The sequence below is a fragment of the Castor canadensis genome, chromosome X, assembly GCF_047511655.1.
Source record: "Castor canadensis chromosome X, mCasCan1.hap1v2, whole genome shotgun sequence".
NCBI classification, from domain to species: Eukaryota; Metazoa; Chordata; class Mammalia; order Rodentia; family Castoridae; genus Castor; species Castor canadensis.
The window spans coordinates 46,531,877-46,548,609 of NC_133405.1; the positions used below are offsets into that span (position 1 = coordinate 46,531,877).

The 16,733-nt window shown below is 49.3% G+C and overlaps 1 protein-coding gene across 7 annotated transcripts in view; it reads left to right on the forward strand.

The window, feature by feature from the left end:
• Nucleotides 1-16,733, forward strand: part of Tsc22d3 (TSC22 domain family member 3) — a 59,748-nt gene that overhangs the window by 40,870 nt on the left and 2,145 nt on the right. For 3 of the 7 annotated variants that reach the window (XM_020186770.2, XM_020186769.2, XM_020186768.2), the window contains one exon: nucleotides 16,233-16,284. In XM_020186770.2, the coding sequence (XP_020042359.1) occupies nucleotides 16,233-16,284 (52 nt within the window). Of the gene's footprint in view, nucleotides 1-10,539; nucleotides 10,683-15,192; nucleotides 15,556-15,680; nucleotides 15,759-15,804; nucleotides 15,915-16,232; nucleotides 16,285-16,733 lie in introns of those variants that run through there. The other 4 variants (XM_074063068.1, XM_020186771.2, XM_074063070.1 and 1 more) reach the window with 4 other exon arrangements.

The following is a 16,733-nucleotide window of genomic DNA, read 5'->3' on the forward strand; positions in this document are numbered from 1 at the left end:
GTGCTGCTGAAGACAAGAGTAGGGAGGGCAGGGAGGATGGTTTCAGCACCTCAGAATACTGTCTGGGAGTGTCCCTAGGAATGGGTTGGGCAGTGGATGGTGTGGAGTAGGGCAGGGGCTGTTAGGAGGGGAGAGACATGCAATGACTGGCAGACCTCCCTCCTTTTGTGTAAGGAATGGAATCAGGTCCATGTGAATACGGGCAACACTGTGAAGGGGCAAACCTACCCAGAAGCAAGGCTGGCTTGGACAGCTAGAGAGGGTGACTGTGTCAGTTGAGTCTGGAGGGCGGTTGGGGGAGGACTTCCACATAACTATGGTGGAGGGAGAGGAGAGAGCTCTGTCAGGGGCCGGAGAAGGAAGCAGTTTGTCCTAAGAAGCTGGAATTGTGGAAGGGCAGGTGGGGGCAGCTATTCAGGGAGCTGGCCTGGAGCCAGGGGTCAGTCCCAAGGGGGTGAGCAGAGGCTTGTAAGCTCTGGGCCCTATTCCAGCTCCTGACCTTGACTCACCATGTATCTCGGCACTTTTCCTACCTCAGCCCAGACACCCACCAGGTCTCTGTTATCTTGGCTTCCCATTTTTACAGAAACTGTGCAAAAGTTACTTCTCTGGCTCCTCTTCCTGACCGACCCTGCCCTTCCTACAGTCCTAACACCACCTTCCAGCGCCAGCCCAGCATCCTGCAAACCTCCTGGGGCCCATGAAAGCTTTTGCTTGCTGCCTTTGGTCCCAGATTCGCCCCTCCCCAGCACAGGCTACCCCATACCCAGGATGGTGCAGACACATCCTGTGGGAAAAGGCCTGAAGGTCTTACCAAGCCCCTGGCCTAGGCCTCTTGACCTCAGAGGTATTGTAAATGGATGCATCTGAAGAGATCATGGCAGAGAGTATTGGAGCTGGCATCAATCTTAAAAGTCACTTTTGCCATCCAGTCATTCGCTTACTCCATTGGTGAGCACCTCCTACATGCAAATTTGCAGCCCCAACCCTCTCATCTTACAGTTGAGGGGAACTGGGCCCTAGAATGGTTATGGGACTTTTCAAGGTTGTTCTGGTAGCCAGGGACAAAACCAGGCTAGAACCCAGCTTTCCTGATTACTATTCGAGTGCTTTTTCTATGTTCTTGAAAGAATAGAGCATAAGTGTAAGTATGTATTTATCTCTATACATAGAACCAGTCTTATGTATAGGCAGAACAGAGCATGACCTTTCTGGCAAAATTTAAAAATTGTTGACAAGCAGTCTCCTTTCACCATTGCCACCCTCTACCTGTGACTAAAATTATACCATTGACAAAAACACCTGTGATCTGACTGAGGAAAACTTGGTAAGGCATTGCCTACCGTTTCCACAAACAAATTACTTTGTCCTTTTAGGGCCAGCCCAAAGGCCAGGTACGTTTGATTTGTGGGAGGGAGACTAGCAGTCTCTTCCAAAAAGGGCATCGCTAGGACACCAGTGCCCCAGCCACCACCCTGAAACTTCCAGGCAGCAGGAGGGCACAGGTCACCTGAGGGAACAGGCAGAAGGAAGGTACCCGAAAAGGAAGCAGGAAGGTCCTAAAGACAGGCTCCTACTTCACAGTTTAGCCTGGAGGCCAGCCCTGCACGGACACAGGATGGGTGACTTTTTGTTTCAAAATACACGTTTACATTTGGTCTTTCCTTATGCTGGATTATATTGAATCTTTTGTTCCTTCTCTAGTCTGGCTTCTGGGTAGTTTTTACCCATTTGCCATTACTGAGGGGCCATCCTTGAGAATGGCTAAACTTTAGTCTGCCAGTTCCTGCATTGAAATGCAATTCCATCCCATCCACCCATTTGAGGTGGTAGAGGGGGAGGGCTCACTCCTCCTGGGAATTCGTTGTCTTGGGATTCTTTTACTCAGTGGAAAGAGCTGCCCCAAGGACCTTCCCACCATGACCCTGATAGGGATGCTTTTCCCATTCCCCTGCAGGTGAAAAGGGGTCAGTGGGAAGGGAAATCAGTGCAAGTTCCAGGCACTGCGTGAAACCTTCCTCAAAACAAGGTGCAAAGGGCCGGCATGAAGCTCAGTAGCAGGCTCAGTGGTGGGAGCCCTTGTATGCAGGGAGGGGAAGGGGGATCCCCCCTCCCCAGCGCAGCACCTCCAACAACAACCAAAAAAGGGCAACACCCAGTTAGAGACAGTGCAGTGCTTTAGAATCACAGACCGAGGATTCTTATCTGGCCTCTGCCACTTACTAGCTGTGCAACCCCAGACAAGTCATTTAATGATTTCCCTGAGCCCCTCTATACAAGGGACCTAGTGATAATATAATACCTCACTCCTGAGACTGCTGACAAGGTTCAAAAGACTAAGGTATATATTGTTCTTAGCACAGTGCCCTCTACGCAATCAGGACAGGGTGCTGCTGCTATTATTATTTGGACCAGATGAGGCTTTGAGATCTCCCAGTGGTAAGCTAAGCCCTCACGGCTCTCCACCCCTGCCCTCTTGTTAAATAGAGACTGGTTTTTCCTTTGTCCGTTTTGCTTAAAGCAAGGCCCACCTGCAGAGCATTTCCTACACTGGTGATTCGGGGGTGCAGTGCATTCCACCCACCTATTTTAAGCTGTTCTACATTTTCTGTCCCCTGATGTGGATGTGTTTACACAGGGGAGGACAGTCCTAGTCAAAACAAGATGAAAATACACTGCTGGCTGGGAGCCCCAGGCTAACTGGTCCTCTCCCAGCTGTCAGCACCTCACAACAGGGCTACATGATTAGGGGGGTGCTCAGCCCCCCTCTCTTGCCTCCCTCCTCACCAAGGCCCAGCATGGCTCAATGTCAGGCATTTGACTATCAACCTGATCAAGCTACAGGGAGCCCCAGGGCCAAGTTTTCTAGAGTTTTACAAGGGCTAGTAGGAGGGGTGTTGAGGATCAAGGCTACCCTCACCAGCTCTAATATGAATACGGTGTCTTCTGTCAGGGCCGCCTGGTGCACAGGCTGAGAAGGCCACTGGCTACAGAGTGGCAGAAAATGTCCACAGAGCTCCCCCAGTGACCTGCCTTTCCCCTGAAATTTCCCTCCCTAGACTTACTCCTTTTAGGTTACAGGAGATTCTAGGTGAAAAGAAATCACCCCAGGGAAGGAGACTCCATCAACCCCTCTCAGCCACAGGCTCTTCCCAGGGGTCATTTTCTCAGCTCTGCTACCTTATAGATGAGACAGTAGAGCTAGAGGAGGAGACCTTATCTAGGAATGAGGTTGTGAGCAAGCCGGTGAGATCCCCCAGACAGGCAGCACTGAAGGTGAACGTCCCCAGTATATCCAAGGCTGCCTTGCTGCTCCACATGCATGACACCTTCATAACAGCTCAGTTTTATTTACCAACAAGAGGAGAAAACAGTCACCTTGCGTGGTATATACGTGATACGGGAGGAGGCATGATTCCCATCTCAGGGATGAGGATGGGTGTGTTTAGATGCCTTCTATGCAGTCCCCCAGCTGGCTTCTAGCCAAGGTGGAAGGAGGACTCTGCTCTCCTGACATCATTTTCTTCAAACTTGATGAAGTTCATTTACAATGGTCTAATGTGGTTCCCACAGAGAACCTCCCTCCATGTATGCACGAGTCTTTCTCAGTTCTCCTATCACTACTAACTGTTTAAGGGCCCAGTACCCATCCTTGAACTAAGCCCACCATGGCAGGAGCCTATTGTAGAGAAATCCCAGTTATAAGACAGATGGCTTCAGTGTTTATTCCCCAATTGTGCTCAGGAGCCAGAAACTTCACTACCCTTAGAGCTGCCCACTCACTTGCTTCTTGACAGCTAGTATTAAATATTTGGGCACATTTGCATGTCTCCTGAAAACCCAAGGCCACCAGATAATCAGTACCCATTGTGATGCCCACCCCCCCAAGCCCCAGCCTATTCAGACCAAGCTGAGGAGCTCATCATGTTCCTGCCCTAAGAAAAACTAAAACTAAATGGCTCCCCTCTGAGAAAGACTTTGCATTTTAACAGAGGACCTCAAGATTACAAGCCCAATGGGTAAGTGTTAGGATATTTTTATCTGGATGATTTTTGTTCCTCCCACTCCATCATTCCAGTTGCATGGCTGTCACTCAGAGAATCAGGCCTGCTAGCCCTAAATCCCTCTTTGATATTGGTGCCAGATAAGACTTGGCTACTCTGCTCCTGGACTTTGTCACCCTCTACTGCTCCCTGTGGGCGACCTGTTCCCAACTGACCCAGCCCCTTTAGCTAAAGATGGAAACTAACCAAAGTCTCAGCACTAGCAAAAAACCAGGAGCACACACCCAGGTGAATTATCCCTTTTATTAAGAGATTGGGCCTTGATTCTAGATCATTAGTGGCCACTTAGTCAATTAAACTATGTTTGGATTTCCCATGTATGTTTGATTTTCAAAGGTCTTTGTGTTTTAACTGCAGAATTTCTCTCAGAGACAATGATTGGCCCCAAAGTCAAGTGTTAACAAAAGGCTAATAGATGAATTTGCCTATATTTATTTCTTCCCCACTGGTCATTAGCAAAGTTCTAACACTTAGCCAGCCCTTTTACTTATTTATTCGGCACATATTTACCACGTTCACCCTGTGTGCCAGGCACTGGTCCAGCCCTGGATGTGCAGTGGTGGATAAGAAAAGCCCCTGCCCTCACAGAGTCTGTGTTCTACCCTAGACAGCTAATGCATGCACACTTGAGCCCTTGTACTGCCCGCTTTTAGTCATGGTCCTATCTGGCTGTGCCTTCAATCCTGCTTGAAACAGTAGAGCTCCTGCTGGTGATGGATTGTACCATTGGAGAGGCTGTAAAGGTCAAAAAGTTGTGCAAGTTAGATATCCTCCATAGGGAAAGATTGCTAAGAACTTAAAAAGAATACCAAATACCAATTTCATTTTCACACCAATTCTTCAAACAACCCCTTCCCCATAAGCAGTGTGAATAACCTGTGAAGACATGAGAACAAAAATTGGAACTGGACAGAATGCTAGAAACATGACACTTTGAAACAGCATTGAAATAGGAGCCATTTTACCACTAGTGTTTGGGGACATGGGCCCTTACTCATCATGGAGTGTATCACAATTCCCACGGCCCTTTTTCACCCTCCAAAGAATTCTAGAATGCCAACTAAAGTTCATAAAGTCTGGAAATAAAAGGCAAATATATATGATTTCATCAAGGACATCTTTAATCTGTTAAAAAAATAAAATATTATGTTTCCGGACCTTAGGGTGTCATAAACATGTACACCCTGTGTGATGTCTGTTATATGGGGGAGGAACGTGACTCCCATTTCAGGAATGAGGGATCTAGCAGCATAGGATTCTAAACAGAAACCTTCTTGCAGCCCCCAGCTAAGCTATTGGCCAAGGTAGAAGAACTCTGGCTTCCTGACATCATTTTCTTCCCGCTAGACCAAGTTCATTCAGGATGGGTGCTAGAGCATTTCCCAGAGGAATGCATCATGGGAGTCCGTCTTCAATCTCCTTATCGTTACTTTCTGGAGTGCGGTACCAGTCCATGGACCAACCCGTCATTGCAGCAGCCCATTGTTTGGAGAGGAATCCCTGGAGACATGATAGATGCCTCCTTTGTTTTCTCCCAACTGTGCTTAGGCCCTGGTTCCTCAGAATGTCCAAAGGATATCTGTGAAACTCCCCTCTTCTCAACTGCAGAGCTAGTAACCATCTATACCTGGCTGTCCCTCAGTCTCCATATTTACTTTAGCTCTTCTGCAACTCTGTCAACAAACTCCACAGTATTACTAGTTTTAGGAAATAACAGGATGTCAGAACTTTTGACCAGGATTCATCAGTTTGCTGTTAGAACACTATCCCAAGACATAGGGGCTAGTGTTCCTCTTATTTTTTAAGGTGTATGAGCTTTGGCAAGTCTTTCCTGGTCAGGCCCACTGTGCTACGTTGTCCATGGGTTTTGAAGGCCTACTCTGCCCACAAAGCCTCCACCCACAATGATGTAGGCACTTCTGTCTTTGCTCGGTGGCAACAAAGGCAACTGTAAGTAAATTTTTTTTTAAATGCCATACTCTGAGTTTTGCATTTTTGTGCTCTATCTTTACTGTCGTACTGTGGCCTTTAAAAGAAGTCTGTACTTGGTAAGGTGACTTCTGTACTTCACATTCATGTTGTCAGGAAAGGCTGAGGGTTGGTTGTGTTAGACTCTTCATCTCTGTGACAAAATAACTGACAGAACAACTTAAAAGGACAAAAGAATATAGCTGGGCAATGGTGACTCATGTCTATAAACATAATTACTTGAGAGGCTTGAGATCAGGAGGATCACAGCTTGAGGCCAGCTCTGGGCAAAAAGTTCAAGAGACCACCCCCTTATCCCAAGCTATGCTGGAGGATGAAATTGGGAGGATTGAGGTTCCAGATCAGCCTGGGCAAAAATGTTTATGAGACCTCCATTTCGATGGAAAAATCTGGACCTGGTGGCACACACCTGTCATCCCAGCAAAGGAGGGAAGCATAAAATAGAAGGAGCGTGGTCCAGGCTGGCCTGAACAAAAAGTGAGAGAAAACTAACCAGAGCAAAAAAGATTGAAGGTGTGGCTCAAGTGGTAGAGCCTCTGCCTTGCAAGTGTGAAGCCCTGAGTTCAAACTCCAGTACTGCCAAAAAAAAAAAAAGAAAAGAAAAGATTTATTTAACCTGGCATATGGTTTCAGAGGTTTCAGTTGATAGTCCTTGGCTACATTGCTTCTGGGCCCGTGGCGAGACAGAATATTGTGGTGGCAAGAGCATGTGGCAAAGGCTACTCACCTCATGGTGGACAGGAAAGAGTACAGAGGAAAGGCAGGGGAGCAGGTGTAACCTTCAAAGACACACCTCCAGTGACCTACTTCCTCCAGTGAGGCCCCAACCTCCCAAAATAATGCTACCAGCTAGGAAGCAAGAGTTCAACACGTGAGCTTTTCCGGGGCATTTCCTATTCAAACACTGGTATTTTAGGTTGGAACTAAGGATTTCCAGGCTTTTGACAGAAAACATCTTTCTCTTCTAACCCTACCCCTAACACGGTCAAGTAAGAGAAATGGTTGAAAGAGTCACTCTGTTGCTGGAAGGCAGCCAGGAAGTCCAGGCCTTGGGTGGAGGGTATAGCCTTTTTAAAAATTTATAAGCCCCAAACCTAGCAGGCAGTGTAAATTAAACAGAAAAATAAAACAAAATTCCAAAACCCAGGTTGGATGCATACCACAGAAAACAGCACATTCCCCTCTGCTCTCTTTAGGAGAGGAGAGACAGTGAACAGTGGGGCAGCCTCATGGTTGGGGGGTGTGGTTGCTCACAAGCCATTGGGATGGGATGATAGTGGTAGAGGTGAGTGAGTGCCAGGCTTGGATCTGAGTGGGGATGGGCATGTTTACAGCAATCCTGGGAAGTCAGACCTTTGTAGGTTCCTGTGGGGGAGTGAGTTACACCCCTCCAGTTAACCTGGGAATTGACCCATGTTTGATTGGGTGGTGACAGCCAGGGGGCTACAGGACATCTGGTTTCTATATAAGGAAGCTCGGGCTGGTTCATTGACCAAACTGTGCTGTTCGAGAAAAATCATCCCCTTCCTGTTCTCTAGCCTAGGTTCTTCTTTCTTCCTCAGTGTGATGCCCACACCCATGTCCCCAACTTCACAGGCTGGGAGTTCCCACAGGCAGCTGTGAAGTATCTTAGAAGGAGTCTGTTCCTCCTAATAGGGTGGTAAAATTTGCCAACGATTTAAATGTAATTCAGAGTAGGTTCAGGGTTATCCTTCTCATTGTAGGTCTCATTCGTGATCTAACCAAGCTTCCAGGAGGGAGAGAAAGAGATGGGAGAATAGACAACTGACCTGGAATATGCCAAACTGTAGCAGAACTTGCTATACAAAGTAGGTCTCAGTATCTGTGGTGTGACAGGGGTTCCTCAGGTAGGCCCTTTATTGGCTCTCACCTTCAGGCCATGACTTTTAATACTCTGGCTGGTCCTGTCTTGCCATCTTGCTATACCTTGTTGGCCTTATTACACTGTTGGGGTCAAGGGGAAGATTTGGAAACAGCAAAGAAAGAGAGAGAGAGAGAGAGATGAGGCCCCTCTCTGGAAGTGACTAGAGAAGCTGTTTGCATAAATGTATGTGTGTGCTTTCTTTCTTCCTGATAAGGTGTGTGTATTTCTTGTCAGCAATTCTTAAACAGGGCAGGAGGCCTTCCTTAGCCCCTCCCAGCACTCCTTTGAATTCCCTGGCTCTGCTCCCATGGCTGGGGGGCCTGCCCGGGGAGAAGCTCGCCCTGTTTCTCTCCTTTCTTTCTGTTCCAGGAGTAGCATGCCCTCTGTGCCCCTACCATTGCTCCCCACCCCAGCTGGGCTGCCTTTTCTCCATCCAGGAAGGGGGATGGTGGCTACAGAGCTGGAGGCCCTTTGCAATCTGCAGAGCCCCTCTTCACAAGTCATAGAGTCCCACAAAAGGGATCAAGGACCCACCTCAAGTGAGCCCATGGTGAATAGCTCTGCTATGAGATAAGGAAGGCCTCAAGAACACAAGGCCAGGGCCAGGGGAAGCTAATAATGCCTACCCATCATGGCCGAGGAGCCTAGAAGCCCTGAAGAGGCCTGCATTATTAACTGTCCCTTTGTTCCTTAGGAAACCTGTACCACTTCAAAGGTCACCCATTTTATAGTGGGCCCACAATGGAGCCAGGTGCTCCACCTCAGAACCCCTGCCCTCTGCACAGGCCCCTTGCCTGCTGCCTCTGCGTCCCTGACAAGGTCCTCTTGGTTCTTGTCTTCCAGGCATTTCCAGGAGCCCCAAGTCCTTAACATGCCACTCAAAGTAACCCTGGCAACTGCCAGAGAAAATGACTTGGGATTTCAGCTCTTGGGATGACTCCACAGAGCAGAGGGAATAGGGGAGAGGCCCTGCCGGTATCTCCTTGGCCCAAATAAGCTGGTGGAGGGCTTGTGCAGAAAAACAGACATGGCAAATGGCCATGTTCTTGCCACTGTCTTTCCCAGCCCCTGGAAGGCTATAGTGCACCAGGATTTCCAGAGGGTGGGCTGTGAGGAGGGACCTGCTTGCCTGCCTGAAAATGCTCGCTGGTCTGTGGGGGAGGGTAAGGAATTTTAGCACCTGCTTCTAAGGGAGTTGGAAGTAAGGGTAAGATTGTGAACTGACCAAAGGAGGAAGGCAAAGAGGTTGGCAGGGAGAGGTGAGCCCTAGGCTAAACAAAGAAGCCCTTTGCAGAAGGAAGGGACTGGCTTTGTCCCCTTACTTTGCAGTCCTCTAGGGTAAAGGAAGAAATTCAGAGTGAGGGTCCTTCCATACACTGTCCGCCAGTGTCAGAGGATCCCTAGGCTCCATTTTAACCCAAGTTTTGTGTCTGCTGCATTACACCTCATTCAAGTAGGATGGAGAAAAGCCCCACCCATCCTATGAGGTGAAGTCATGCCAGGAATGAGAGTGGTGGGGTCCTCCTGAACTCCACACTCCTGCTGTGCACCCCCAAGCCCTAGGCTTTTCCTGAAATGAACTTTTCACTAAGGTCTACCTGATAGGGAGAACTTCTGAACTTGCTACAGTCCCAGAATATTCTGGAAGAAAGCACAATTTTTTGACTTGTATTACCAGTCTGCTTTTTAAAATTTCTCTGAAAGGTGCCCTGAGCTTTGAATTAGCATTCAGTCGGATTTGAATTGAATTGATTTGAGTCAAATTGAGTGTTAATGGCAGTGAGTGTGGGGAGGAGGAGGGAGGATGTGATTCCATTTACCAAGGTTAATTTTACAAACCTCTTTTTCAGGAATATCTATTTCATGCTTGTAGATGGATATTGGGGAGGGTGGAAAACGAGAAGAGGGCTTGGAAAAATTATGGAGGTAAATTTTCCCAGCTGCAAGGCATAAGGGGAAGGAAGAGAGGCATAAATATTGACACAAGGTTCATGAAATTTAAGATCTTCTGAGCTTAAACTGCATTCCTGGATAAATCACCAATACTTCCAGTCCTGCTGAGATGCCAGGACAACTCCCCCTCATATTAAGCCATCAAAGTTGGGGTGATAAAGGTGATTTGACAAGAGCAGTTTTTGACTTCCCTGAATGAGGGAACCTGGGGCAGCAGGGGTAAGAGTGCTTTGTTAAAACAGGGTTCAGTTCCTCCTGCCATTCCTAGTGTCACTCAGATTGTTTGTGAAGCTCACACGGGACCCTGTCCAGGAGAGAACTGAAAGGCACAATTCATTGCTCTTGCCATCACCCAGTGCCAAGGCATGCCCAAAATCATTTGCTGGAGCTGCTTCTCCAAGAGCATACCCATCTGTCCTCCAGGATTCTCCTTAGGCCCCTTCTTCCTCTCCCCGCCGCCCCTCCTCTGCCTTCTGCTTCTGTATCCTCCTCCCCATTTTCGGACCCCTCAAAGTCAGGCCTCTGGGCTCTGGCCATGCAGGGCAGTTCACATGATCAGCAGAGAACAAGGCACTTTCTCTGTCATTGTCTTTTGCTTCTTGCTTCCCTCCTTCTGGACTTTGGGAATTTTCCATGAAGTCAAAGTAAGTGGTGATGGCCTTCCTGTCTTTAGTCTTCCACACTGGAGTGGAACCAGAGGGGAAGAGAGAAGACAAGAGAGAAGCAAGGACAAATTAAGCCATGGCATTTCAGCCTCCTTTTTCCCCCAGCCTCTTCAGGAAAAGGGACAAGTAAGTAATTAGAACTAGATGGAGCCTCAGATGGAAGGGGGTCGTGGTGAAGGTGTAAGAAGTATGCGGGGGGGGCGGGGTTTTTCAACCCGTCCCATTGACTCTGGACTAACGACTAGTGCTCAGTATCCTTTTGCATTTCCTCTTCCAGCTTCTAACCCAGTTGTTTGCTTTGTGGCTGCTCCTGCACCTCTCGCATCATGTCTTTTTCCGCTTCTCCTGACACAGGACCCTGTGTTTTGCTGGCAACATTGCCGAATCCTTGGGTGGAACATTCCCTGTAGAAAATAAGGAAGACTTGCCTACAAATAGTTTCCTTATGGCTGTGTGGTACACAATGTTTCAAGTGTGACAAAAAGGGAAGTGAGATGTTCCCCCTCACTGCCTCCCCCAATTTACCGCACCCACCCAAGCCTGCTCCCCACCCCTCATCAGCTTACAGAGATCCTGCCCGAGGCTTCTGCTGCCTAGACTTTGCCCAGACACCAGTCCACTGTCCCGTGGGAACCCAAAGTGTCAAAGGCTCTTGTCCTGGAGAGTCTGGCTTTTGAAGTGGAACAGACTGGTGGGAATGCTACGACTTCCAACTCAAAGAGAGTAAGCTGGAGTCCAGAGCTTCCTGAAATGGGGAGAATGGGGTCACATCCTCACTATATCACTGTCCACTAGAAGGTCACCCCTAAGAGAGGTAGGGCCAGCTATGTCTGTTTCATTGCAAAGTCCCATGGAATTAGGGCTAGAACTGAGAGCCAGTAGTGAGTCTGGCACGGCATGCAGGCTCTGGATCCTGCCTACAATGTAAATTGTGGGATGTAACAATTAGGGGAGCTTAGAAACAATTACCAGTGTTGGGGTTGCTGAGCTGTTTAACTGCCTAGGCCACTGTCTTCCTGTGTGGAGCCCACCTTCACAGGACAAAAGGACACTGCTAGTCTCAGATCAGCATATAACTCCGAAATATTAGATCAGATAATGGATGTCATGTACAACACAAACTCCCACCCACTGCAAGGTTTGGTGCAGCTATTCTGGGCAGAGGAAATTTCTGGTGCGCCAAGGATTAAGCAGAAAATCCTTGGGGTTCCTTCTGCTCCCCACCTTGGACCTACCCCGATCTCCCTTGTCCTTGTTTGTGTAGAGACATTCAAGTCCATTGTCTTCCTTATGGGACAGGGCCCTTGCATTCAATCATTCTCTGATAATGGAGGGTCACAGGGGCTCAAGATGACCACTTCACCCTCAATGGAACTGGAGCATATGGGTGATGAGAGATTAGCCTGTGTGGGCTGAACTGAGGACATCTTTTTGAAGTTGTTTCTTTGTGAACTAAATCCCTGATAGGAGCTTGTTTTCCTGATGCCCTTGTTCTAACAGATGAGCACAGCAGAGGTGGAAAAGGGGACTTTGTTAAGGGTGCCAGTGAGTGGGGCCCCAAGAACTTGACATTTTAGCTTTTTCTTTTCCTTAGTGGTGCTGGGGTTTGAACTCAGGGCTTCCTTCTTGCTAGACAGGTGCTCTACCACTTGAGCCACGCCCCCAGCACGGAACTTGATGTTTGACTGGGCTGTGATTTTTATTCAGAGACTGCACACGTTATTTAGAATGTTGTACACCCCAGGACTACATATTCCATTCAGGAAGCCACCTGGCTGGATTACTATTTCCCATTTCCTAGAAAGACATAGCTTTCTTTGCGGACTTCTTGGCTGTCTTTTGAAATGATGTGAGTGAACTCGGCCTTCTAAAGCATCTTGAGACAGTTCGGGTATTCTTCCCATCCTCAATGTTCAGAAAAGCTGGCTGCGCTTGGAGAGCTCAAAGTCGGCCTCTGGACCTCTCCAGTAGTGCTGCTGGCATCCCAAGGGTACTTTCCCTGCCCTTCGCTCCTCTCTGACACTTCCAACCCATTCCCTCAACTGCCTGACTCATTCATAAGAACTTCTGCTCTTTCAACAAGCCTGCTCCCTGACCCACTAGCAGCCATAAGTAGGTGTAGTAGTAGGAAGCAACTTGGTTTCTAGGTCGGGAAGACTTGGGCTGGAGTCTGAGCTCTGCAGTTCATTAGCTCTGCCACCTTGGGCAAGGTAGCTTCTGAGACCCCCCCCCCACAGTTTCTTTGTCTGTAGATTGATGGTGATAGTGCCTACACTGCAGGATTTGTGGCACAACCATCAGTGTCTGCCCATAGCCAATGATCCAGAAATGGTAGCTTTTATGATCAGTGAGTCTCTAACTCAGCTTGTTTTTATAATTGAAATATAATTAGCAAACCATCCAAATGCAGCCTTGCCAGCAAACTTAACCCCTTTTCCCTCCCCATTCCCAAAGTACCTGAATTTCCTTGCCTTTGTCTCCACCTAAGGGAGTCAACATCAAAAGAGCTGTTTTACTTCTGTTTTATGCCCTGTTTTCTTAGTGGTATTTCATTCTTGCCATCCAGCTTGTCTCTCTCTTCTCCTTTCTTCTCACCATCTCCCTTGGAATCTTAGGGTGGGTAGCAGGAGTTTAGAAAAAAATTAACAAGCCAATGAAAGACCAACTCAGAGACTCTTCCTGGACCAAGAAAACTCTGGGTGGCACAGAGATAAGATGAATAGATCAGAGAATTTCAGTAGCAATTAAGCTCCTGATTTAAGGGGTTTTTCCCCTCAGATGACATTCTTGATGACCTATGAATATTATCTGCACTTTGTCCTGTCTACTGCATGCAGCTCAGTGCAAACACCAGGTTTAGAGAGACTGACATTAACAACATATTGAGATTGGCATTATCTCCCACGTAAAGTGGGGTGAAGTGGCTTGGAGAGTTCATTGATCAGTCCACCGCAAACACAGTGGCCATTGTATCTGGAAGCTGAAAACGGTGGCTGCTCAGTGGCAAAACTACACTGGAAGCCCAGAGGGAGTCAAGGTCTTCAGACTGGGCTTGGCTGGGGCCTTGGCCAGGGTGTCAGTGCCAGGTACCTGTTAAGAAAAATATCCTCAAGCAAATAATAATTACCTTCTTTGCTGATAAGAGGCCCCAGTACTTTTCCAAGAGCATGATTGCATTAGGATATTTCTTCGGACCACCGCCTGTGCAGCATTGATTCATGGGTACTGGCCTCAACCTCATTCAAACTATTGTATATGTGGTGGAACCAAATGTTCCTCTAGTCCCAGGTTGGTGTAAAAAATATTGGTTGTTGCATCACCTGTCCCTTTCCCTGCCCAGGTTGCAATTTCTGATTGCAATTCTATTGCTGTCCACCAGGTGGCCTCACTTTGGAAGGAGCAGGAGGAAAGACCCTCAAGTCTCCAGTGCCTTTTTCAGCTTGAGGATGAAAATATATTTTGATGGAAATATATGTAACTCTTTTCTTAATACAAGGTCTTACTGCACAGCCCAGGATATCCTCAAACTCACTATGTGGCCCAGACTCCAAAGTCTCCTGCCTCCATCTATGGAGTGCTGGGATTACAGACATGCCCCACCATGCCTGGCCCATGTGTAACCATTATTAGGCAACAATCAATTCATTTTCCTTGTGGCTTGGAGTCAACTTTTTCATGAAGTACCCTCTAATGCTGTATGTATGGCTGTACCCATCACAGGCCAGGTGTTTCCCTGGGGTAGTTAATATATAACCTTGGTTTGTAGTTTTCTTGTTGTTTTTTTATTCATAGGAAAGCAACAAAATTTTGTTTGTTTAAAAAAAATAGGGATATCCTGGTGTGGTGGTGCACTTCTGTAATCGGCAGAACTCGGGAGTCAGAGACAGGAGGCCTGCCTGGGCAACACAGTGAGACCCTGGCTCCTCTCGGCCTACTCTTTTACCCACCTAGCTCTTCCTCATATGTGTTGATTCACTAACCTGAATTTGAGACACCCTCTCCTCCTCACACATGCATGTGCAGATCAGTGCAGATCTGTGCCTATACCACATATGTGACACTGACCTGGGCACATGTCAGTGCACAGATACTCGCACACCTGCACATCCCAAGGAAGAGATGAGTGGAAAGACTCTGGAGTTTGAGGCAGGCTGGTGAGCCAGCTAGCTGGCTAGGTGAAGGGACAGCTGTTTGCTGAGAGATTGAACACGCAGGCGAAAGAGTATGTGTTCAGAGGAGAGACTGAAGGCAGCCAGCAGAGAAAATAAGGCTCCTAACAGGCGGAGTGGGTGTCCAGGCAGAACGACAGAAGAGCATTGCAAAACCATGGAAGTATGCTGGCTGACACCTGAAGAACAGCTTTTAAAAGCAGCACCGCCCTCTACTGCATGCTTTTCACCTCCTGTTAAGAGCCTTTCTTATTTCTCTAGAAATCAGCCCCAATTTGGTTTTTATAAATCACAGAGTCCTCTTTGGAGATGCCAGTTGGCACAAGAAAGTGCTGAACTGTTTACAGTCCTAGCCTAAGGTTCAGGGAGGGGATGTGGTTTAACTGGGCCACAAAGCCCGGTACAGCACTCATTTGCATGGCCCCTGACGCCATGTGACGCAACCGGCCCCTCCTATATAAAGAAGCAGGAGCCGAAATATCTCTGAGTCTGGGTTGGACTGGCGGCTGTGGAGTTTGTGACACACTAGGTGACACCCCTGGAGTCACTTCCTTTGAACTCCAGCTGGAGTGCCTGCCTAGATTTGGGTCCGCTTGCTCGGCAGCCCTCGCCCCCTCCTAGCCCCAGGCCAGACTCCAGCGCAGAGCCCAGCCCGGTGCAGCGCGCCAGCAGCCAGCGGCCGCCCAGCCCGCCCAGGCACCCCGAGCCATGAACACCGAAATGTATCAGACCCCCATGGAGGTGGCGGTCTATCAGCTGCACAATTTCTCCATCTCCTTCTTCTCTTCCCTGCTTGGAGGGGATGTGGTTTCCGTTAAGCTGGATAACAGGTAACCCCGGCCCCAGCTCCGGAGCTGAGAGGGGCGCTGGCGGGAGCTGGGCTCCGAGCCGGATCTCCAAGCTAGCCTTGCACCGCTGGTCCCTGCTCCCCGCGGTGCAGCATCCTGGGAAGGGGCGGGGGGAGGGGACGCAGGAAGGGGGGTCACAGCCGCGCTGGGATCCGCCGTCGGAGCGTCCCTGAGGCTGCTGCGCGGTGAGAACCAGCTGCTGCAGCCGCAGAGGCAGCCGTGGGCCGAGGGGCGGCGGGCAGAGCAGGGCAGGGCAGGGCAGGGAGCTGGCCGTGCATCGCTGAGGACCAGGCCAGAAGCTTCCGAGCTGGGAAGTAATTCTTAGCTAGGTTCGCCGCCCGGTAGGTTTCCTAGGACCTTCTGGGCCGGGCGCCCCATTGTTTGCCAATCTCCTGAGCAGGCCATGCTGGCCCGTGCGCCCCAGGACCCGCGCGCTGCTCCACTCGGTTGGAACTCAGGGCGGCGGCCGCACAGACAGAGCTAGCTTGGGTGGGGAGGTGCATGCAGCTTCCTGCAGGGGCCAAAGAGGGACCTGAGGACAAACTGCCAGGGAGGCCACGGGAGGAAGAGGCGGGGAAATGGAGGACTTGGGCCGCAGCTGCCTGGTACAGAATCTAACCAAGTGGGTTAACGGGTCGCTTTCCTTTTTGTCTTGGCAGTGCCTCTGGAGCCAGCGTGGTGGCCATAGACAACAAGATTGAGCAGGCCATGGTGAGTGAGTGGCATTACTGCGTCATTCCATCCCCATACTTAGCTGCTGCTTATGTAACTCTGGGCAGGACTGAGGGGGTGGGTGCAAAGGCCTTAGCCAAAAGCCTGAGGAAGCCAACTTCCTGTTTCGCAGCTCCCTGGAGACCTTAGGTAGAACCTGCTCACAGTGACCCTTTTAGGGCATTTCCAGTCTGCCCTTGCTGGCCTCCCTCCTTCCGACCCCTCCTGTATCCCAGGGCTTTGCAGCAGCCTCTTGCTCTCCCCCCAACACACAGACATACCACCACCACCACCACCACCTTGCAGGGCAGAGAGCTGAGGCTTGCATTCCTCTGCCTCCTGCAGTTGGCAGGGGCCAGAGCTCATTGGATGCATCTGCACTGCAGTGCCTCTGCAGAGCCTGGGCTGGGGGCAGGAGTTGGAAGGAAACAGAGTAAAGCACTCCACCC